This window comes from Paramisgurnus dabryanus, chromosome 17, assembly GCF_030506205.2.
Source record: "Paramisgurnus dabryanus chromosome 17, PD_genome_1.1, whole genome shotgun sequence".
NCBI classification, from domain to species: domain Eukaryota; kingdom Metazoa; phylum Chordata; class Actinopteri; order Cypriniformes; family Cobitidae; genus Paramisgurnus; species Paramisgurnus dabryanus.
This window is the reverse complement of record NC_133353.1, coordinates 17,068,047-17,092,964: the sequence shown is the minus strand read 5'-3', so window position 1 is coordinate 17,092,964 and position 24,918 is coordinate 17,068,047. Positions and strand designations below refer to the sequence as shown.

At 37.4% G+C, this 24,918-nt stretch overlaps 1 protein-coding gene and 1 long non-coding RNA gene across 5 annotated transcripts in view; both read left to right on the top strand.

Moving 5' to 3' along the window:
* The first annotated feature begins 1,740 nt into the window (after positions 1-1,740).
* The window catches only part of LOC135764957 (protein CLN8-like), a 58,471-nt gene continuing 35,293 nt past the window's right edge, over positions 1,741-24,918 (top strand). For all 3 annotated transcript variants that reach the window (XM_065275628.2, XM_073812359.1, XM_065275627.2), the window contains exons 1-2: positions 1,741-1,929; positions 8,420-8,779. In XM_065275628.2, coding sequence (XP_065131700.1) covers positions 1,756-1,929; positions 8,420-8,779 — 534 coding nt within the window. In that variant the 5' untranslated portion in view covers positions 1,741-1,755. The remainder of the gene's footprint in view (positions 1,930-8,419; positions 8,780-24,918) is intronic.
* On the top strand, positions 12,378-16,914 carry LOC135764960 (uncharacterized). Of its 2 annotated transcripts, XR_010540374.2 has the most exons (4): positions 12,378-13,904; positions 14,659-14,691; positions 14,818-14,965; positions 15,658-16,914. It is a non-coding gene; the product is annotated as an uncharacterized lncRNA (long non-coding RNA). The 2 variants fall into 2 exon arrangements; XR_010540373.2 differs by lacking the exon at positions 12,378-13,904 and having other exon boundaries at positions 14,323-14,691; positions 15,658-16,912.

Genomic DNA, 24,918 nt, shown 5'->3' with positions numbered 1-24,918 from the left:
GCATAATACACATCGACAGATGCGGCATGAGGTAAGCAATCCATAGACATCAAGATCATAATTTTCTGACAAACAGTTCAGAAGTTATGGGCAAAAATAGCCTATTTTATTATCTCATGACCCATAGGTGGCGCTGTTACCAAATTTGGCATGGACCCCAAGTTCATGGTCCACATGAAGTGTACCAAATTTCATTTCAATTGATCAAAGAATGACTGAGCTACAGCTTCAGAACCATTTTTGCGTCAACCTTGTTAAGTTTGCGCATTTATTACTTTTGAACAAAGATAAATATCAAAATTCTGTTCAGTCATTTCTATGCGGCTTACTCCAAAGATCATCTGTGCCAAATCTCATAAGAATTGAACAACATTTGAAGGAGGAGTAGCGAAAAAATGGAATACTGTACATTTCAAAATGGCCGCTACTGTAATGGGTGGAGTTTTACTGTAAGGTATTAAAATCAACAAGCATGAGGAGAGCAATCACGTGTACTAAGTAGAATTTTCATAGATCAAGCGGATCAGAAGTTATAACCCTTTGAACATTGAATTTTTGAACTGCTGGTGGCGCTATAGAGTTAGTACTAGAGACCCCATTTTTGGTCACATGACTTTTTAAGACCACCACTACAACTGTGCCAAATTTCATCATTTTCCTATGTACGGTTCATAGGGCTGCCATAGACGCCTATGGCTAAGAAGAAGAAGAAGAAGCAGAATAATAATAATAATAATACTAACAATTACAATAGGTGTCTCAGCACCTTCGGTGCTTGACCCCTAATGACCCACATGAAGACCATCCCGAAGAAGCAGAAGTGCAGAGAAAAAGCAAAAGGTCCAGAGCTCATGAAAACATTGTCCTTCATCCTCTATCCATTGACCATGTGACTAAACCCAACATGATACATTTAAATTGATCAATCAGAAGTTCCCCTAAATCCACCACTTTTCTTTACCAAACCCAACATGAGACATTCAAACTGACCAATCAGATGATCACCTATTGGCAGCAACTCTGCCAATAGTCAATGAGCACAGAAATGCAGATGGTACAGGATGGAATGCAGATGGATGGTACAGGATGGAAATGGTGGTTGTGACAGAGTAATAAATTCCTATATTTTCAATCTTACACAAATAATTAGTGGCAGTAGGGCCATTTTACAGACACTATGAGGAATAACGCTATGTTACATACAAAACCATCATCATGTCGTCATTTTAAAGGTTAATGCTCACATAGGTCTATCTTTATTACAACAAAAACGAATTACTTCATTATCAATTACCATACTAATCGTTTGGGACAGTCCTAGATTAGTTAAAAACAAGAACTGACAGGCTTACCATATCAAAGTATCAAAGACTGGTACTTTGATGTCACATGAGCATTTGGATCTCATAATGGTCAGAAGAGGGCAAAACAAATATGTGTCTGTCTAATATTATGTGGGATATAGTGAAATTTGGATTACATTTACAGGACAAAAGGAGATTTTGTCATAATTTTTTTGCTTATGATGATGAAGTATTTTATTCAGAAATATAAAGTTTTGAAAATAGCACTGCATGTCTTTAATAATCCCTCTATATAAAAACCCACCCATTTAATGTGTGTAATGGTCAGAAGAGGGAAGAGCAAAGATGTGTCTGTGTTATATTATAAAGAATGTCTTTCTCATTTAAGGCTTGTAATTGGTTTCATGTGGGACAATAATAACACCGAAGTCTATCATTCCATTACTGAGCAATGTTCCCCCTTCCTGATACAGGTCACTACTTCAGCATGGACTACTCATCCCGGGATGTTCATGTGAGGATCATCACCCTGGGCTTCATCTTTTACACTGTCGTGTTTCTTCTGTCCCACTTCATATCTAAACTGCTGTTTGTGACCTACCGCTCGCTGCCTGGCAAAGAAAAGGTGCTTTTTACAAATTCTCCGTAGATTACTGTTTAACATTAGATTAATGTTTTGAACCCCCCCCCCAAAAAAAAAATGTTCTTCTTGTCAAAATCCACTATCAAACATATTTTACTGGATTGTATTACCTCTACTCCTGTGAGGAGGTTGATGTTTTTTCTGTTGATACTTTTGAAAAGTATTTTAGCCAAGTCAATCCAAATAAGTTTTATAGTTTTTTGACAAATAAATCTTAAACAACTTTTTAAGTATTCTTCTATTTAAATAAACGTGAGTCCTCTAAGTGCACAAATACAAATTAGATGAAGATGACACATGTACATTGAATTACAGTTTTCAAGCTGCAAAAGTTTTCTTACCTGGTTAAATGAGGTTTACTTAATTTATTAGGATATTCAGTGTTTTTCCTGGTTTAAAATGAGGTGGTGGTGCTAGCCTGATGCACACATGCATGTTTACCCAGTGGCATAGCCATTGCCGCGTCTTTTAAAAGTGGTTGGGGGGTAGGGCTGTCAGTACAGGTGTATACATATTTGTGATTGTGTATGTATGTAATTTGTGTATATCTCAAATGTTGATTGAATATTTTCAGTATGTATTATAAGTTCATCTAAACTTTCTCTGCAAATCCAGGCCATTCAAAAATATTGGTTTATTGACAGAAAGTGTTAAACGTGATTTTAAACGCGAGTCCTCCAAGTCAGAGGTCCACAACCACCGGGTCGCGACACAATCGTACAAATAATTTCAGAGGTATGACTTTATGAATCATTTGCAAATGTACCTCGCCAATCATGTCAATAGCCTACGTGTAGATGTTCAACTCTGTGACATCGCAAATGACTAAAAAGTAATTGCAGGCTTCTGGAAAACAACTACAGAATTATCCAGCGATCATGGCACACTGATCAAAATAATCTCTTTTACTGCAGTAATTATATTTTAACGGGTACAGTTTTAACCTAGGTTTGAAAGGAACCTAGACATTTAGTCCTGTGACAATCCTCATTAAAAGCATTGTAAACGGGAGACTCTGGCATCCCTAGCTCCTCCCTTTAATCTCCTCCTTTACTGCACATTTTTTTCTTCTGTTCTGTTACTTGAACTTGGGTCTCGAGCCAGACCTAAGGTTTAAGCTGCCTTCGAGAACAGCAAGCCAAGTTGGTTTACCGTTAATTATTAAGACTAAATGGGAGGCAAACTTCTAAAGTAAAAAAAAATCTGCCAAAATATGGTTTTATATGACATAAATTTGTATAGATTAGTGGGTTCAGTAAATCAGTAGAATTGTCATGAATGCTTTTTCTTTGTTCGTTGTTTGATTAACATTAGAAACAAACAGCATAAGTACAGTAAGGGTGTTTTCACATCTGTAGTTCGGTTCATTTGGTCCAGACCAAAAGCAAAAAATTATACATTGTAACTTTTTTAGCAGTTTTGGTTTCATTTCACACCACACTGATTGCTCTGAACCGCACCAGTTGAAACGGACCGAAATTCTGTCATGTGATAAGATCAACATCACTACCACATGTATTTGAACGTATTTCATAAACTGCTTCTCGATTGGTCAGAATCAACGTGCGCGAAATTCCAACGGAGCCCCCGGAAGTAAACAAAAAGAAGGATAATACAGCAGACACCATGGACAGACAGCTGCGCGCTGTAATTATGTCTCCGTGGTTGTTATACATACTTTGTATACAGCATTCTAGACAAACCGTTAATTTTCAGAATGAATCGCGGAAGCGGCTTGAAAACAACGGTTTAATGCATTACAAACGGCGAAGACACCAAATTTCTGCGGCTCCGCCCGCACCTCCTCGCAACTCCAGGTATGTCCGCGATTTGTCATTGTGTAATATTGCTAATAGAAACTGTCAACAAACACTTTCTCATCTGATAATGCAATGCGCAGCTGACTACGGCAGCTGGTTTAGTCCAAAATGCGCAGTACTTTTGCAGTTGGGTCGGTTAGATCTCGGATCGTGTTCTCACCTCAAACAAACCGGTCTAGAGTTCGTTTGAAAGTGTACCGAGACCACCTCTTCAAGGTGGTTTCGGTCCACTTGTTTGGTCCGCTTTTGGTGCGCACCAGAGTTCGATTGCTGCATTCTCACCTGCCCAAACGAACCGCACCAATTGAGCAATCGAACTCTGGTACGATTCAATCGAACTAAACAAGGCAGGTGTGAAAACACTAAGGGTGTATTCACACCTGCCTTGTTTGGTTCGATTGAATCGAACTCAAGTTCGTTTCCCCTCTTGGTGCGGACCTTTTGGGCAGGTGTGAATACAGCAATCGAACTCTGGTGCGGACCAAACAACCGCACCGAGACCCAGCTGAAGAGGTGGTCTCGGTCCGGTTCCAAACGAACTCTGGTACGGTTCGTTTAAGGTGTGAACATGTACCGACCTCGATGCGCACCAAATGTATTATATAATTGTTATTCTGCTAGTGTGAGACGCGCTATCAAGCAGTTTATGTCGTGCATATACTGTATGGCAATGATTTTGAATACCTTTATTGTAATAATAAACTTTTTATTTCTTTGCTTAACTTAGGTAAGTTTGTCCATGTTTATATTGTTGTAGTTTTATATTCATTAAGAAATGCAAGCCAATAATTTGTTTCAAAAAATCTAAGGATCTTAAGATTTATTTATGTTATAAGGCGGGTACAATGTTTCCTTCTATTCGTTTTGTTAAATATAAGCGAGTAATTTTACTAATTTATTGTTGTTCTGTTTTAATAAAAATAAGAATAAACACATATAACGCATTCATAGTAATGGAAAATTATGAGACGCGCTATCAAGCAGTTTATGTCATGCATATACTGTACGGGAATGATTTAAATACCTTTGTTGTAATAGCAGAATATTATGCATACAAACAGCGCATCTAAATCCGCGTAATTTAACTTTTCCGCGATCGCGGAACAAAGCGCAAAATCAAAAGAAATGTCTTGCCAACATGCATTATTTATTTCATGGCAAAATAATAGCAGTAAATTAAAATGTCTTATTATATTTTTTATAAAATTATCTAAAATTCTTTGATACAGAGTTAGACAACTTGGTAAACATTTCTGGCTTTATTTTACTTCAATCTTTCTCCAGCACCCTGCAACCCATCACCAGCAACACCGAGCCCCACAAACAACAGTCAATCAAAATCTCCTGTGCACATATTACTACATTTTTATTTTATTTTAAAGTTTTTAATTGTTATCTAGTATAATGAATTATTTTTATGAGGATACATACGTGAAAGGTCTGTGTGTGCTGTGTGTCGCACCTGCTGCACTGTAAAAAAATTCCGTAGAAATTGCAGCTGAGTTGCCGGTAATTTACTGTAGATTTACATTTATGTTTTTTTCTGGCAACATTTTGTTCAAAGTTAAATGAAAATTAAACATTTACAAGTCTTTATCTTTACAGAGTAAAACTAAAAAACAGCATCAAGCAAAACATTCTGGGAAACAAAATCTGGACCAAAAAACAGAAAAAGGTTGATGATGATTTCTGGTTCCCAGAATGCTTTGCATGAGGCGGTTATTGTATAGTTTTATTCTGTAAAGATAAAGACTTGTTAATATTTGAAATTTATTTAACTTTGAACAAACTCTTGCCAGTAAATAACATGAATGTAAATCTACGGTAAATTACCGGCAACCCAGCTGCAATAACATTGAAATTTCTACGGAATTTTTTTACAGTGTGTCTCACATAAATGACAAAAACTGGGTGAAGCAATAATGCATTTCAATTTACTGTTTTTTAGTCCTTATATTAAGTTGTTGGAAACTTGGGACACAAAAGAAAGGCATCTGTCCACTACCATCTCAGCGTTAGCAAACTTGTGCATGCTGTCTGCCCGTGAGGACCGATCTTTTTCCTTTTAGGCTTTGAACTTGAACGGTCCGGTCACATACACGCATAATAATTACACACAAAGTAAACTCACATAATAGGGAAAATGTAGCTTTGGACTTGTGGCTATTATGCATTACTGTAGGTAAGTAATTTTCAAACTTTTTAAAAAACAACTGTAAAAAAACAAGATTACGCAACGCACCTCTCTCAGTGTTGGCGATAAGGATTGATTCATTATGTTCTCATTAATATCAAGCATTTATCAAATATTTATGCGGCTGAAGTGGTTAATTATTTTAATCATTTTCCTTAAATCATTTTGGCAAACCACTGTATGACAGCTGTCTAGGTTAATCAAAAAACAAAGTGTCTGTATCTTGAGGTTGTATTTATTTTTCATATTTTCATTTTGTTTCTCTGTTCTTATTATATCACTGACTGTTTACTTAATTATTTAATTACTTGAGAACTTCTAATTTAATATTATACAAGCATTGGTATCCTAATTAGAGAGAAAAAATATATATTTTTGCCACAAAATTACCTTCATTTTGATCGCAAAAATCACAAAAATAAATCGCGAAATCCTGGAGGGACTGAAACAATTGTGTTTTAACAATCTGAATAGCTATATTTGTAAGGGTGTCACGATTTCGATTTTAAATCGAAATCGATCGAAATTAAGTCACAGCTTCGAACTTCGAATTAAAAAATGGGATCGTCGATGCTGCCACACCCCCATGTCACGTCCGGTCGGCTTGCCAAGAGAGGAAAAGAAACTCTCAGAGATGCCTTTAAAAACATCTGTCCAGCGGAACGCGATCATATTTTAAACACGAGGGATGCTACAACTCCTTGAAATGCATATCATAAACAGGATTACTACCTAGTGATCTGGCTTTGGACAGAGAGCAGCTCTCTGCACGTGCGCGAGAGTGAGAGAGGCGCAAAAATGCAACGGATTATATTTGAAACAAAAGGGATAGTTTGCCTCAGCTCGCATGAAACGCATAAAACTGAACAAATACATAAGGATTACTACTTTATTTTATGTTTAGACTTCGGAAAGATGCGAGCGTCTGCACGTGAGACAGAGAGAAGCGCAGCTGCTTATGATGCTGGATTTATTTCAGATGCTATGAGTCCAAGACACGCGCATTACGTCCATGTGCATTAATCTGCGTGCAAGAAGGAATCCTCTCTCTACAAGCTCTCGCGTTAAGTGAAGCCCACAACCCCCCATGCGAGTTGTGCAATGTGCATGTTAATGTTAAACTATAATAATAATAATAAATAATGGCATATCATTTTTGTCTTTAAAAAAAATGTAAAAATCGAGAATCGGATCGAATCGTGACCTTAGAATCGAAAATGTAATCGAATCGAGGATTTGAAGAATCGTGACACCCCTATATATTTGTATGAATAATGAAAGCCGCGTATACAGCGCATCTCTCTATCTGTGCGGCGCAAAAGCCTGATAACTTTTTACCTGATACATCTTTTGCACAGCGCAACTGTCAGAACATGCTGTCTTTGCAAAATATATATAATATATAATAATATAATATAGTTTAGATGACATTAAATTGTGTGTTTCTCAATATAGTGTCGGCATTTTGGTTTACCTGCTGATAACACCAAATCAGTAACAGAACAAATATTGCATTATGAATTATCTCCATTATTTTGCTCTTCCTGCTTTCCCCCACCTGATAATTTCTGTCCAATGAATGAATGAATGACCTTAATACACATGTGGTTCTGTTTACAAATTTTGGTTCACTTGCAAAAAGGGCAGTGTGAATGCGAACCGCACCAAAAAATAAAAAACATTTGGTCCGGACCAAAGCAAGTGAACTAGCGGACTTTCCTGGTATGAATACACCCTAAGTGACAGATCCAAATTCTACGTAAATTCACTTTAAACAGAGTGTGTTTACTATGAAAATCACACCATTTTTGGGAAGGGTTTGAGTAAATATGTCAGTTCACACACAAGAAAAAATGAACTCAGTTATCACTTTAAAGCCTTGAGATGCAAGCATTGCTGCTGTGAGTGTTAGATGAGTGCACACACATTATTTTCAAATAGCGTGCGTGTAAATCTGTTTTGTGTTGTCTTGTGCTTAAATATTTAAATTGCCAATACTTGAAAGCATGTGAAATCATCGCTTTTGCCAACTTTGGCAAAATTGGCCAATACAGCCACCTCAAAAATTTATATGCAGGAAAAACCCTGATATTGACCATAATTCAGAAATACATTTTTACATTTTGACTTCTGACGTTTATCATTTGCAATGCTTTTGGTTGCATCTCTTGTCCAAAGAAAAAAGTTTGCATGCACTTATTGGATTTTGCAGTGAAAGAAAAATATGTTAAATACCAGTGAAGTGACTAAAGTGACATTTGTGAAAATAAGGCATTTCTATTATTGACTAATAACCTTTTTATTGACATAAAAGTGAAATTACTGAACTTTAACATAAGAGCCTGATAAAAAAAGCTTATTTAGCAGAAAAACGAGTCAGATGCATTTAGAGTTTTTAGAGTGAACTATTCATAGATATATTCATGTTAGTGGCATAAAGATCTGTCTTTCTGTGCAGTTTTTCTGGGATTTAGCTGCGACTCGGGCAGTATTCGGCATCCAGAGCATAATAGCAGGGCTTCGAGCACTCTTGGAAGACTCTGCTGTACATTCTGATAAGATCCTTGGGCAGGAAAACTGGTCATGGTTCAACGTCCTGATAGCTACTGGCTTTTTCCTATTTGAAAACGTAGCTCTTCACTCATCCAATGTGGTGTTCTGGTCCTTTGATCTGCCGTTAGCTGTGCACCACTTCTTTGCTCTGGCAGGGTTTGCTGGTGCAGTTGTGTGGGACTGGCTGGGTCATTTTCTTCCTATGGTGACCTTGCTGCTGGAAATGAGCACACCCTTTACCTGCATATCCTGGATGCTACTTAAGGTAAGAGGCAAAGGTCTATACTCTGAACAAAAAAAAAAATGATGCCTCAAAGTTTTATGTTTTAATCTAATTTGGCTGAAATTACTTTCGGTTAATTTCAATTTACTATTTTTAAATTTGAAAACACTCAAGGGCCGTTCACATTATAACTATACTATAAAAATATAGTTTTAAAAATAATTTTATGTTAAAGACAACAGCGAAGTTCACACCACAACTACAATGATAAAGATAAAATAAACAAAATCATTGGGATCAGTTTCTGAGCGATTTTTTTTCAACTGATGAATGATAAACCATTGACAGCCAATCAAATCTTTTTGAACTTCAAGTACACGGGCATTTGAAAAGACAAATGTTGAACGCTGTTGCTGTGAAATTGACTGCGTAATGCTTTTTTTTCTACTACGTTAACTACGCCAAAAGGTAGGATATTAGATTACACAAACTACTAGATTCACTGTTTAGAGTTACGCGAAACGCAGCATGTTCAGCACATCTGCTAAAAACTTAATAATGTGTTAATATGCTGTTCTTGTTGCATGTCAGTGGGTAACAACCCACTGACATGCAACAAGAACAGCATATTAACACATTATTAAGTTTTTAGTACAATAAATATGCAGTATTAGTTAATGCCATTTAAAGGATTTGCGTGTAGTAGGCCTAAACTGATCTCGGGTCCATGGATTAAGCCCCGGTGCAGTGCTGGTGGTCTGACTGACTGCAAATAATTGCGTGAAATTATTTTAATGTATTAATGATTAATTAAATACATGCATCAACGCATTAACACTGACAGCCCTAGTTTCAACATTAAATCAAGTTCTACATGTAGGTTCGGGAGGAGCTTAAACATTCAGTCCTGTATCTGCGCTTTCCCAGCTACAATTCTTCGGACATCCCTCCTCCCCATCTCCTTTAAAACTCTTTTTTCCCTTCATGCAAGTTTGAACTTTGGGCTCGATATGAGCCTCGGGTTTGAGGTCCTTTCGAGGGCAGCAAGGTCTAGTAATATAAGAATTGAGATTGCACCACGATCGGATGTTAAAAGGAGGTCATTTGTAACTCTAAGCAGTGCATGTGCTATGGTGGGGACTGAATCCTCATTGGAACTTTTCATACCTACTATTTTTCACTAAGAATGTGCATAATTGGCTTGACACTACTTTTTCCTAATATTTTAGAAAGAAAAGGGGAGATTTGGAATTGGTCAAAGTTTAAGGTCTCCTTGGTCGAGGTGCGGCTTTTTAATGAGGGGTCTAAAAACTGCCAGTTTGAAAGCTGTTGGAACGTATCCTAGTTCTAGCAATGAGTTAAAGATATTTAGTAAAGGGTCTAACAGTACAGGGAATACCTCTTTTAGTAATTTTGTGGGAACAAGATCTAATATGCATGATGATGATGATGATTTTATTGATTTTGAGAGCTCCTCAATTGTAGTAGCTTTAAATGACTCAAGTTGTTTATGTGGTAATCAAGTGAAGAGTTTTGTTGTGTTTTTTTTATTTTGATTTAAACCTTCATAACTTAAAAAGTACAGCTAAGTAGCACCATAAAACAAAATAATAACATGATAACATAATAATAAACATGTTTTGACAAAAATGTTAAAACCGGAGTTTTGCAACGAAACTCTTCAAGTGTTCAGTGGCAGTGGCAGCTGATGCTAAAAAAAATGGGGGGGTCGCAAACAAACTTAGTTAAACTTTTACTGTAGTAATGCAGGACTGTAAATAGACATTTATCAGGTGATGAATATCATTACTGTTTAGCTAAAATACTGAAAATGTTACTGTTGAAGTCAACTGTTAAAGCATGAAATAAATGTACTATGAATCTGTGAATTTGAGTGTAATGTGGGTTTATTATCAGTAATGAGTAGCATCCAGAAGTTGCGTTATGCTGCGTTTACACCAGCTGCGGTAAAGGCGTGAAGCACAAGAGATTTCAATGTTAAGTCAATGTGAAGACGAGTTGACGCGCATCTGGAGGCGGATGAGGCATTTGGCGCGGCGCGGAAGACGCGATTCCGCCTCGTTCGCGCGAATGGCACGAATTGAGCGCCTGCGCGGTACGTGCGAATGGTGCTTTTTGTGCATTTTGCATTTGACACGAATTTGCTGCTGGCGCCCGAGTTGAAAAATTTGAACTTTGCCGGAATTTTGCGCGGTGTTAACCAAACAGGACCCTGCTTGCTGCTGTGGCGGCAGCCCCGCCCGGAGTCACTCATTTAACCTGAGGCTTGATATTGTCTGGAAGCAGTCACCCGGAGCTATACAACACAGTTCTTATTTCTATAGAGACAGGAATAAAAGGGACATCGCTTGGAAGAGTGTCAGTGAGGACATCGGGCAACCTGGTAAGTTGTAATACACATTTCACTTTTGAGTCACGTGATGTTTATCAACCCGCGCCGTTTATTTTCTCCCTATTCACCTTATTTTTCACGACAACAAGGGCGGCGCCATTGCACTCATTTTGTCAACGTACTTCTGGCCGCATAAAGATGATGAGCAGCTGAGCCAGTGGCTGAAGGCGTTTAACTTAAAAAGTTCACTCAAGTGCCTTTATGTTTGTTTCTTACCAATTTTAATGGATGGGAAGCTGACTGAGGAACACCCTTATCCCGAGTAATATAGTTTGGCTACGATGTTCCGGTAACTTGAAGCCACACCGGGTGTTGAAAAGGTGGTTAGTTTCAGGAAAGCTAACTTAGCTAACTATGTGCTTGCTCGCCTAACATTAGATTTGTTGAACTCCGTTCTATGAATACACTTAAGATCAGTAACATTAGTTAATAAAATGCAACTATTTTGAATGATTTTCATTGCCCACCTATATTTTTATATTTACGATAGTACAACAAGATATTATATAGTACATTACATTCTTACAGTAGCTCGCGTGATTCCTACAAGTTACCGAGATTTCAGATGCTAGGAGGTCAGTTCATTTCTCATTCAGATATTGATAATGACCTATTAAACGACATTATACACACAACCTCTAACTTCAGTGTTAAATAATGTTACTATCTCTTTTTAATGCATCTCTCTCTCTCTCTCTCTCTCTCTCTCTCTCTCTCTCTCTCTCTCTCTCTCTCTCTCTCTCTCTCTCTCTACCTCTCACACACACACTCTCTCTCTCTCTCTCTACCTCTCACACTGTTCTGTTTAAGTATGGGTGCCATTTATATATTAATTCTCATGATGCAAGTTTATTTTAAATGCTAACATAAAAATGTTTATGGTTATATTATTTTCACAGATACATTGCTGCGTGTCAGTGATGCAGTGGACAACTGTGAGGATGATACTGTGATGTTCCTGAACTGTGATGCAGAAACACAATGGGAGGATACATCCGTCTCTGATGACAACTACACTTTAAAATCACAACTCAACCTGAAGCAACCTACACTGAAAAAAATGGACTTGGTGGGTCTTTGAATTTAAATAAAATAAACATGTATATGCAACACAAAATATTTATATTCCTTGTGTAAACATAATTTAATTGATTAGGATGAAAATGTTTTGTTTGAATGTAAAATGAACACATTATTCTCACATTGATTAAAATTGATTGAATTGAATACTTAAAGGCATTCCATGCAGTTTGATGTTTTTGTCAAACAGCGACCCCTAGAGTCACTGGGGAAAACTTGCAACTGTCGTAATTTCGCACGCCCACTCTGTACGTACCTGTTAGGATAGTGTTGGGCGTGAGATGGACTTCGAAGATAATGACCAGGGAATGTTTCACAGTTTCATACAAATATTAGGCTACTGCATGTCTACTAAACTACAGATGATGGTAATAGGATAATATGAAGTTTATGCCAAGTGTAGAGTAGGCATATAATAATAAAAGTAGCCTACCGCGTTTGCTGGCTTATTACGTTTTTACAAGATTGCAGCTTAATCACAAGTAAACAGTCTATAGTCTAACGTTATGTCTACTGTATAATTTCATTTGTTTTTTAATTGTAATGTAAACATTACAAAATGTATTGACAAAGTTAATTGTATACGTTGCATTATTTCATAACATTGGCCGTTATTCGTTGGCCATAAGCAATCGAAATTAGACAAATGACTACGTACACATCACAACACAACACTTGAGTTTAGATGGCCAAAAAAAACATGTAAGAGAAACGAGTGTTTGTTAGCAAGTCTGCTAAATGCTCTTATGATCGTAAGCTAGCTAGACCCTTGTTGAAGTTATTTTACTGGTCTAATTATCAACACTGGATGAATGAACAGCTTAGTAAAAAAATACACACTACAAGCAAGCGCAACCACATACAACATAGACCGCAAACAAATTTACAAATAAAAGATTTACTTACTTGTCCATCAACAAGATCGCCAGATCAGCATCCCTTTTGCATCCAGGGCTGTCTATTAGCTCACGCCAACGAGTAAAAACCTGACCGCGTGGGACTCTTGTCCAGTTCCTAACTCGGTCAGATTCTCTTTTTCGCTTTCTACTCTCTTCCGAACGGATTTTCTTAGCTGTTTCCCTCATCGAGCATCACGTCTCAAATGCGCGCGTGCAGTTGTTGTTACAGGCTTGTTGTTACAGGCTTGTTTGACTTCGTGCAGCGCTGCAGGAACCAACAGCCGGATGACGTCAAAGTGCCGTCTCGGATCATTCTCGCGGTACTTTTACGTCATCCGACTGCCGGTTCTTGCAGCGCTGCACGAAGTCGAACAAGCCTAACGTGTGTGACGTCGTTGCCGTAAAGCAAGTCGTGATTCTCGCGAGATTTGTCAGGGGCGGTTCTCTCAAGCTTGCATTGCTGGTTTTGGTAGCGGCGTCCTTCCCGAGCTTCAACAGGGGGATGATTCGCCATACTATGACTTCGTTTACCATCGAAATGACTTTGAAGCTGTTATATTAAGGTAAAATAACTGCATAGTGTGTCTTTAAAGCAATAAAATTGAGTTTGCACACAAAATGGCACCTCCTAAACAGAAGGTGGCAGTAACGCTCAATAAAAAGGACGTCAATCGCCATAAAAGAAGAATAAAGATCGTTTGTTTTGAGCGCCAAAATGAAGACAGCACAGCAGTCAGTCAGAAGAACTCTCTCAGACGGACACCACATTATTAAAGTAAGTTCTATTATTTATTTATGTTCACTTTATACGTGATACATCTTCACTAGATAGACAGTTTTTTTTTTACAATATGTAGCCATTGCAATGACTTGTAGTAAAAATGAGTTTGGAGGATGTTGGTGGAGTAAGTTAACGTTACAGTCAGTCAGTCAGTAAGTGTAAGGCTCATAAAGAAAAACAACGTTTTAAAAATGTCAGCTGTATAACGTTATTTCACGTTTGGTAGTTTTATCCGAGTTGAAAACTGTCAGATTTGAGTTGACTTTTGAGGCACTTTTTACTCAGTTGTTCTATGGAAACGGTTCAGGACAAATAAAACGCTAACCAAACGTTATTCTGTCCAGAGTAACGTTATCCATGTAAGTAATTTACCAGATGATATCAATTGACTACATTAATAATGACATTGTGTATGAAACAAACTGTCTGCTTAATCAGATGAACAGACCCGCGTCAGTTATTCGTGACTTCACTACGCCATGAGCAACACTTGATTCAATTAGAAAAAGCTTTTTTTAAATGCCTCGCGTGACGTCTGGTATATTAACTGAAAAAATTGCTTTGAAGTGCCACACCTTAAAGCTGACGTTTTCAGAAGAGCACCTTGTTTTAAGATCTCATTTTGTCCAAAATTGCGTCCTATGACAGATATAATACTTATTTCATTATTGCTCTGTGTAACGTTATGTGTGACCTTAATCATTTGAGGTTGTGTGTTGATTTCACCTCTGAATATTTCCTCTTATAGGTCCATCATCCTTGCACACACTCAAAAGCATTGGTAAGTAATTCCTATCACTGTTTTACTGCTGTTAGGAGCTAAATCTTATTTTTGTAACTAATATACATGTATTATTCTTTGACTCGCAGTACTCAAATATACAATGGTTGGTTAATTTGTTTTCAGATAAATGCTGAATTTAAAAGAATCACTACTGTCTAATGTTCCTGCGTGTCACCTGGACCTCCAATCCAAAAACCTGACGAAACTCTTCTATCAGAAAGGAGGACAGCTAGCAAAAAGACTTCAAACAATGAATGATCAAATGACAGAAGTAAGTAATATAGATTCATAGACATAAAAATGTGTAAACATTGTTGGAAGTACAGAAAATGTAGTATGTTTTAGTTACATCTTTTGGCACACGGGTCATTAAAACACCTGGGAAGATTTAAAGGGGTAGTTCACCCAAAAATAAAAATTCTCATCACTTACTCCCTATCATGTTGTTACAAACCTTTATAAATGTCTTTGTTCTGATGATCACTAAGGAAGATATTTTGAGGAATGTTTGTTCCCAAACCAATCATAAGCCCCATTCACTTCCATAGTGGGGAAATATAATACTATGGAAGTGAATGGGGCTCATTCTTAAAATAAATGTGTTCCTTCGTGTTCATCAGAACAAAGACATTTATACAGGTTTATAACAACATGACAGTGAGAAAATGAGAATTCACTTTTGCTGTGATTGTCAGGTATGGTAGCACACACTCGAAATGTGGCCTCTTTATTTAACTCATTCCAGTCTAGTAAACGCGCACACACACCTGGAGCAGTGGACAGTGCAGCTGCCTTGCTTTGTAACCCATATATTTGTAACCAATTGTAATATGCTGTGGCAATGCACATGGGTCTGTATACTTACATTTATATTTGTTTGCATTGTACTAATTTCCAATGACACTTTTATTGTAACAGTAACTTTTTTCTGTTTCTTTAACTACATTTGTCTGTTTTGTACAGGGCATGGATGAAGTCAGCATCAGTGTGGTCATTTGAAGACACCACTGTTGGGATTTGTGCTCTCAAACAACATGCTTCTTGTGATGAAGAAGAGGATCTTTGTATAGTCCTGGAAGGCATGAAGGTGTTGCAACATCGTGCCATGTTGTTTGAGCTGATGTATGCCTTAAACCTGAGCTATCCTGATCTCTGCTTTATTTTTGAAGAAATCCAAAAGATTTTAATGGAACTGCATTGAGCGTAACTTTAACGAACCGTTTCTTTCAGTGAAAGGATCAGAAAGACTGTGCTGCTCATTTATGTTCTTTTTATTTATCTGTTTTAAGTGTTTTTTCTTATTAAAACATTAACCGTTTGCTGCTCAGAGTTGATTTTGGAAATGGTTGTTGTATTTTGTTTTTGTTGAATCTTTGATTATCAGTTTATACAAATGCTTTAGCTCTGACTTTCTGAAGGATTGATATTTTCCAGTTTGTAAATCCATTTAAAAAATAATAGTACTTACTGTTTTGCATGTCTCTTTGGAATGCAGTGTTTGTGCTTTAGCACTTCTAAATCTACTGTGATAGTAACTATTTTAAACATTTGGGTCAGTTTTACAGATGGGGCTTTTTCTAGTCCCAGACTTTTGCAATGCCTTAATTTGAAAACATATTGCACTGACATATCTTGACATATATCAGTGCCATTGTTTTGTCTCAAGATGTACTCCAGTGTTGTTTTTGTAAGGTAGGTTTGTTTGTAAACTTTTTTTGTAAAAAATATCCTAATATAACTAGGGCCTAGTCATGGCTTAATCCACAACCTGTCTGGGAAATTGCCCCTTTGTATGTACTGCATGTGCTGATTGTTGTAATAGTTATTGACTGTTGTTGAATTAATGTGTAGTGATTTAAATGAATTGATGATCTGAAAGCAGTGGTTTGCCTCAATATCACTAAACATTTGTTCAAAACTCTTTGCTTTTTATGCCAATGCAAATGTATTTTGTATTTAAAAAATAAATAAATAACATTTGGATAATTATGGGTGATTATTCTGGTGCCAGAGACATAATGAAATTGCTTTAGAGTTACATAATCCCATAATATAAGCATTAAAAAAGCATGTTGGAATTACAGATGAAAATCTAGTCCCCTTACATAATAAAATTACTTAAACATTACAAAATAAATGTGTTATAGTAAAGAGAAATAGCACTTTGAGTCAACATATTTATATTAGACTACTTAAAACAATTAAAATGTTTTGGTCTGACACATTAAAATTAAATGAGGAAAATTATGTTGGTTTTACACAATCGGATTATGTGGGACCGATGTACACATTAAAATTACGTAAATTGAAAGGATTTTTTTTTTCAGTGTACATCTAATATGGGAAAACACTGGTGCGGTTAGCCGCACAGGGCTTATCCTGGTCCCAGGCTAAAATGTATATTTGAGCTACAATAATTTAAAAACACCTTGTACATACCTCAACATATATGAGTGCCATTGTTTTGTCACAAGATGCACACCAGTCTTGTTTTTTTTGTAGGGTTTGTAGAAGCTAAAATGTCCTAATATAAGTAAGGCCTAGTCCTGTAAACCCGTCCGAGAAAATGCTCCAATGTGTTGAGCTGGCACAAATGTACATAACTCTACTGAGAAACAACCATCTTAGTCAGCTTTACACTAGGCATGGGCCGGTTACCGGTTCCAAGGTATACAAGGTTTTAAACAGTGAAGGTTTCAAAACCACTCAAATGTTTTGTGATACCGTCTCCAAGGTATGAGCTGAGTTTATACAAATTCATTAAATCATTAAGGCATGTGATTGATTTGATGTTTACATTTAATATGCATTACAAAAAATTATATATTTTTGAAAGCATATTATAATTTAATACTGCAATACTGCAACACCATGAAACTGTGGTATTTTGCTAAAGGTTATACCGCCAGAATCTTATACCGGCCCATGTCTACTTTTCACGGGGTTGATATTGCATGCATTACATTAAGTTGCAGAGCACTTTACCAGTACATACTGTACACCAACAGCTTCCAGATATAAGCTTGGGATCAGCTCCTGATGACTCTGATAAAGCTACATCTTAATTTATTGCAGGGTGGTCTTGCTGAAAAGTTAGCTGTTTCTTGGTCCATAGTTATTTTTATAAACCTTCATATCTGATCAGATGTTACCTGGCTGTCAGGCAGTTATATTAAAGGGGCTGTGAATTTGTCGATTTTATTGTTTTATACTGTTGTCTGATGTCTACTTATGATGTTAGCATGGTTTTTACATTCAAAAACATTAAAAGCAATAAGTAATATGCTATTTTGTAACATGGATTAGTGGCTCTCTGGAGAAAAGCTTCGTTTGAAGGGGTGGGCCACATTGAAAACCTGGACGTAAACACCCACTGCTATGATTGGACAGCTTCATTTTCCGTCATTACATGTGGAGAAAAGTTTAAAAAACATTAATGTGTAAAAATAGAAGCCGAACACATATATGTTTGAGCCACAAAAGATTCTGGCTGCTAAAGATGATAAACATAAATGACACTACGTATAGTAAAGTAGAAACAAAACTTTAAACTCGGCGTGACTAAATTACCGTATACAACACAGTAAGCGCGCATCAGAATATAAACTGCGGCTGATAAATCCTTATGACTAACTTTGTATATTTCTGTTGTGCTTGTGAGGTTGCTCTTACCTACACGTAACAGTTATATGATCAGAAAAGATTTGTTGAGTGTTTGACCTTTCAAACGCAACTCACCTAAATTACCGTATACAACACACTAAGCGGGCATCAGAATCTAAATTGCGGCTGGTAAGTCCTTCATCACTAACTTTGTATATTTATATTGTTATATTGCAGTCGTATTGTTAAGTGTTGTACCTTAATTAATCGTTTAATGTTTTAAGTAAATTAAAACAGTCTAACATACGTGTTTAGACACAGATGTTACAACAGGACATATCAAGCGACCTCTTCAAAAAAACCAATAGTGAAACGCAGTAACTTAAATAAAGTTAAATGTTAAACTTACTGTGTATACTGCTGTGTCATTTTTGTCAGATCCAATATTAGTGGTGCTTTTAATCTCTCTGCAAATCCAGCATCGACTTCTGAATCAGCGGTACACAAAGTAAACCAACACTCCACATGCGAGCTGGAACTTATTCAAAAACAAACTTTATCCACACATTCCTAATGTTATGTTCTGAGCCTACGTTATCCAGCGTCTGTGTTCTTCCCATAGACGGTTCTTCCACAACCGAAAATGCGTTTCCATGGTTACTCTATCATAACAGATCACCGCGTCAAAATAAAAGTCTCTCAGATTTTTTTTTTAAGTCATTTTGGTTACATTTGGCAATCTTTAAAGACATGTTTATTGATTGTTGAGACACATGTGTCACGCAAAGCTGTGGGCGGGGCTACAAAAGTGGTTGTTGTATTTGGGTTCGGGGAGGTGCTTCAATTCTACTTTGACGTCATATTTCTCCGAATTCGGCTGTAATACTGGCTTGGTGCCAAAAACAATTATATTTCAGTAGCACAGACGTTTTCAGTTCTGAAATTTGCAGGATATATAACAAATTATCAAGTTAAAATTGGGTATTTGATTCACCGCTCCTTTAAACCTTTACAATGTGATCAGATGTTATCTGCCATGCAGTTATATTAAACCTTTACAATGTGATCAGATGTTACATGTCATGCAGTTATATTAACCTTTACTATGAGGCTGTTTACACTTGGCATTAACATGCGTTTTCATCGATCGGATCACAAGTGGACGAGAGAGACACATTACGTTTACACCTGGTATTTAAATCCGTCTCTTTTGTCCACTTTCGACCGCATCTGTCCTGAATACTGTGAGGGGGTGGTCTGTGAGACGGTGGGCGAACCTCTCTGCTGTCATTCAAACCCGAGCGGGAGTAATTATGAGTTTATATGGACGCAAACTAATATTATGTCGGAGTCCACTGCTTGTTTAGCAAGTATACATGTTGCATAGTGTTTTGTACGTTTATATGTTGGAGCTTTCTCTGAATTTTCAGCGCAATTGATGAAATAGGATCACGCAACTTTCACACGCTTTCAAAACGAAACTACGGAGATCAGCCGCTTTAGTTGTATCAATGAAAGGCTAGAAATAGCGCTGTTCACCGTATGTTTACGCCAGAAGTCAAAAAAAGACGTAAAACTTGTGTTTAATACCTCAGATTAGATAAATGGGCGGAGAGAAGGCGGTCGCGTGTGGCTGTTCGAACGCATTCAACCACATATGCGTTCCGCAACTCCAAAGCGATCGGATCGAAAGTGGTTTCGACTACCTCTGAATGTGGTTGAAAGTGGTCGAAAGTGGACGAGCTCAAAACGTTTTGAACACCGTTTACACCTGGCATTAACGTCGTCCACTTGTGATCCGATCGACGAAAACGCATTTTAATGCCAAGTGTAAACAGCCTCTATGTGATCACATGTTACCTGTCATGCAGTTATATTAAACCTTTACAATGTGATCAGATGTTACCTGTCATGCGGTTTAATTAAACATTTACAATGTGATCTGTTGTGCCAGTTATATTAAACCTTTACAATGTGATCAGATGTTACCTGCCATGCAATTATATTAAACCTTTACGATGTGATCAGATGTTACCTGTCATGCAGTTATATTTAAACATTTACAATGTGATCAGATGTTACCTGTCAAGCGGTTATATTAACCCTCATGTGTTGTTGGGGATGTTTTCATCCACTACAGAGTTTTTTTTACTCTTAATTTGGCCGTAACTTTCTCTCTGTTTTAGCAAATTGAATGATTTTTGGTGACAAATCTTATATTTACATATATTTTAAGAAAATGCTTTGAAATTTTTTAAAAACTCAACGATATACCGTGGGCAAATTTACTACCCTTTCGTGTTGTTAGTGGATGAAAACATCCACTAAATTCAACGGCTGTAAAAATTTATCAGATGAATATTTTTTCCAAATTTTTTTTCATAAATCTGTTAATCAACCTCAGTACTGATCAAAACTACCAAATCTTCACAAAAATTCCATGATTTTAACCCTTTAATTGCCAAGTTTATAAGGTGTGTCACTGATTTGGGGAAAAAACACACACAAAATGACAGATTTTCAATATAAAAAGTGATTGTAAACTGGATTTTTGTTTACCTTTTTCAGAGTCTTGAACATGTCTAAGATTGGTAAAAACATTGGCTTTGAAACATTTTTAGTTTTTGTGTAGCATCAGTTTTAATTTTTTTCTCCCTCATTTATTGTTAGTGGCTGTTTTTGCCCCATTGACTTCCATTATAACCACATTTTTTGATTGCAGAGCTATGACACCTTTTTATCATGCATTTTTGAATGTTGGTGTTTTTTCCTTTTGCTAAGAGGTCAAATTAGTCATTTTTACTGTTGATCACCATGTGGCACTATTAACCCTTTAGTAGCCCTGTGCAAAAAACAAAGCTTAATTTCTGACTTGTACATTGAGTTATATGGAGTATAACTCCATAATAAAAGCATATTAGTGTGTGTGTGTGTGCCTGTGTGTGTGTGTGTGTGTGTGTGTGTGTGTGTGTGTGTGCCTGGTAATTATCACGTTAAGATAGGAATACCATTGTCTTTGTGACCTTATGGGGACATTTTGATGTCCCCATGAGGAAACAAGTTTATAAATCAAACAAAATGATGTTTCCTGAAAATGTGAAGTAGGAGAAGGGTTTTTGTGATGGTTGGGGTTAGGGAAATTTTCTGTAAAAATCTTCTCTGCATCGGATTTATGAACATCATTTATTATGAACACAAAAACAACTTCAAATAAATTGAACAATGAAGCAAGAGTAGAGGATGGATGGAGAACTAAACAATCAAACTAACTTTTAGTGTGTATGTGTGTATGTGTGTGTGTGTTCAGTATTTCCAGCAGGACTTGCAGCATATCACTTGGTGCTCTCTGCAAGTGTGTCCACCACAACAGATGCAAGTGCTGACATGTTTGTTCTTTGCACCAATTGCATGTTCCCCTCTTCACTCCTGAGCTGCTGGTGTCTGTGGATTTGTGTCTGGAGAGACAGCTGCAGGAGACTGAATCTCTCTCACCAGTGCAGTAGCAAGTGGAGTGCGAGGGTGATGCTCTCTCCTCAATATTGCTGCAGAGATTTTCCCAGGTCTTCTAGGAAAGCCTTCTCCTAAACAGCTTTTCACCTCCCTCGTGCATGAGTTGCTGTCCCTCCAGACAAACTTGCAGAGAGCACCAAGTGATATGCTGCAAGTCCTGTTGGAATGACTAAACACTTATGTGTTCATAATAATGATGTTCATAAATCTAATGTCTAATGCAGAGAAGATTTTTACAGAATATCTTTTTTTCATGCACATTCACACACATACGCACACACACACACACACACACACACACACACACACACACACACACACACACATGCACACATACGCGCACACACACACACACACACACACACACACACACACACACACACACACATGCACACATACGCGCACACACACACACACACACACAAATATGATTTTATTATGGAGTTATACTCCATAAAACACAATGTACAAGCCAGAAATTAAGCTTTGTTTTTGCACAGGGCTACTAAAGGGTTAATAGTGCCACATGGTGATCAACAGTAAAAATGACTAATTTGACCTCTTAGCAAAAGGAAAAAACAACAACATTCAAAAATGCATGATAAAAAGGTGTCATAGCTCTGCAATCAAAAAATGTGGTTATAATGGAAGGCAATGGGGCAAAAACAGCCAATAACAATAAATGAGGGAGAAAATTTTTTTAACTGATGCTGCACAAAAACTAAAAATGCTTCAAAGCCAATGTTTTTACCAATCTTTGGCATGCCCAAGACTGTGAAAAAGGTTTAAAAAAATCCAGTTTACAATCACATTTTATATTGAAAATCGGTCATTTTGTGTGTGTTTTTTCCCCAAATCAGTGACACCACTTATAAACTTGGCAATTAAAGAGTTAAAATCATTGAATTTTTGTGAAGATTTGGTAGTTTTGATCAGTACTGAGGTTGATTAACAGATTTATGTAAAAAAATTTGGAAAAAATATTCATCCGATACATTTTTATAGCCGTTGAATTTAGTGGATGTTTTCATCCACTAACAACACGAAAGGGTAGTAAATTTGAACAATGCACAAGGGTTAAACATTTACAATGTGATCTGTTGTGCAGTTATATTAAACCTTTACAATGTGATCAAATGTTATCTGCCATGCAATTATATGAAACCTTTACAATGTGATCAGATGTTACCTGTCATGCAATTATATTAAACATTTACAATGTGATCTGTTGTGCAGTTGTCACAGAGTGACTTTTTGAAGGGGCGGAACTGAAAGTGGGCAAAGATTAGTTCCGGTAGACCAAATTTGGGTAGGATTGGCAACAGGTGTGTTGTGGAACGTGGCAATCGTTGATTGGGTGATTCAGCAGGGAAGAGGAGTATAAAAAGGGCATCAGAAATACAAGAAGTGGTTGTGGATTTCCAGCAGATACTGCGAGTGGAGTAGAATGTTCGGGGAATTCCGAGAGCAAGCCGAGACGGTTATATTGTTGATTTGGACCCTCGCAAAGCGAAGGAAGGAGTGGGACAACAGAAATATACAGGTTTGAAACGGAAAATTTGATTGGATTAAATGCTGTGTTGACTTGTGCTGCCTTTACGAAAGGAGTGATATTTACCCGAAGAGTTGCTAGAGGATTCGGTGTCAAACGGATGCCACCCTGTTGGCTGTGAATGAGTGAGTAGCTGCAAAGACAAAGAGAGGAAAATTAGCATCAAAGGAATTGTGAGTATATTGTATGATTAATACGTCCATATACCTTACCTTGAATATGGAATACCAACCATTGCTGTAAGTTGTGAAACAGTGTGTAAGTGGCCCCACGGTGGAAAGGAATTGTGGGCGAGCCGAGTATCGATTAATGGGAGGACGTTATCCTGCTGTAGCTGCGACGTCAACTGTGAGCCATCTGCTTGTCAGTGTTTGGATTCTCCCCTGGACGAACCCTCGGTCCAAACGCAAGGTGCTGACCTTAAGTCACTAGAGTGTGTGAAGTGCATTGGGTGAGTCTTAGTTGACGTGTGTACACCTGAAGATTGTAGTGCTGTGCCGTGCCCCTGTTGTCTGCACTTACCCTTTAGGCCGAGTAGAAAATCCTGTGGGGAAGGACTTACGCTGTGCCAGTAGTGACCATCTCTTTTATGTATGCCTGCTCATAACTCCGACCCTCTTTCTCCATCTGGAGGTGGTAAAACGATAACAACAAGTAAGGTACACTGAATAGTGTGGGAAAGGACGTTAACGTGGGGAAGTATTATCTGTTGTACGAAGTACTGCTGTGTGACCGCTGTGTGTGTTGACTTACTGTGGAGTCCTTCTAGAAGTTCGCCCCTGTCTAGATCTCTTGTCCCGTGGTTTGGAAGAGAGGAGAGGGAAGCGTTCGACCCCGGTAATTGTCTGCATAACAGGTCTGGTACAAACAACTGACCTGAACCCACCTGGAGTGGTGGCGGTGGCTTGGCCGTGGTAGGTCCAACGAGCAGCAGTGTTTGAATCATACCCCTACTGCCCTTGTTCGAAGTTGTGTTTTGTCATTGGGGTGCTCTTGGGAACCTCCTTGAGGTGGGAACTAGGAAGGGGCGTGACTCACGACACCTGTGGTCCGCTCTGACCTGTGACACAGTTATATTAAACCTTTACAATGTGATCAGATGTTACATGCCATGCAGTTATATTAAACATTTACATGTGATCAGATATTACCTGTCATGCAGTTTTATTAAACCTTCACAATGTGATCAGATGTTACCTGCCATGCAGTTATATTAAAGCTTTACTATGTGATCACATGTTATCCGTCATTAGTTATATTAAACCTTTACTATGTGATCACATGTTATCCATCATGTAGTTATATTAAACCTTAACAATGTGATCTGTTGTGCAGTTATATTAAACAGTTACAATGTGATCAGATGTTACCTGCCATGCAGTTATATTAAACCTTTACTATGTGATCACATGTTATCCGTCATGTAGTTATATTAAACCTTTACAATGTGATCAGATGTTACCTGCCATGCAGTTATATTAAACCTTTACTATGTGATCACATGTTATCCTTCAGGTAGTTATATTAAACCTTTACAATGTGATCAGATGTTACCTGTC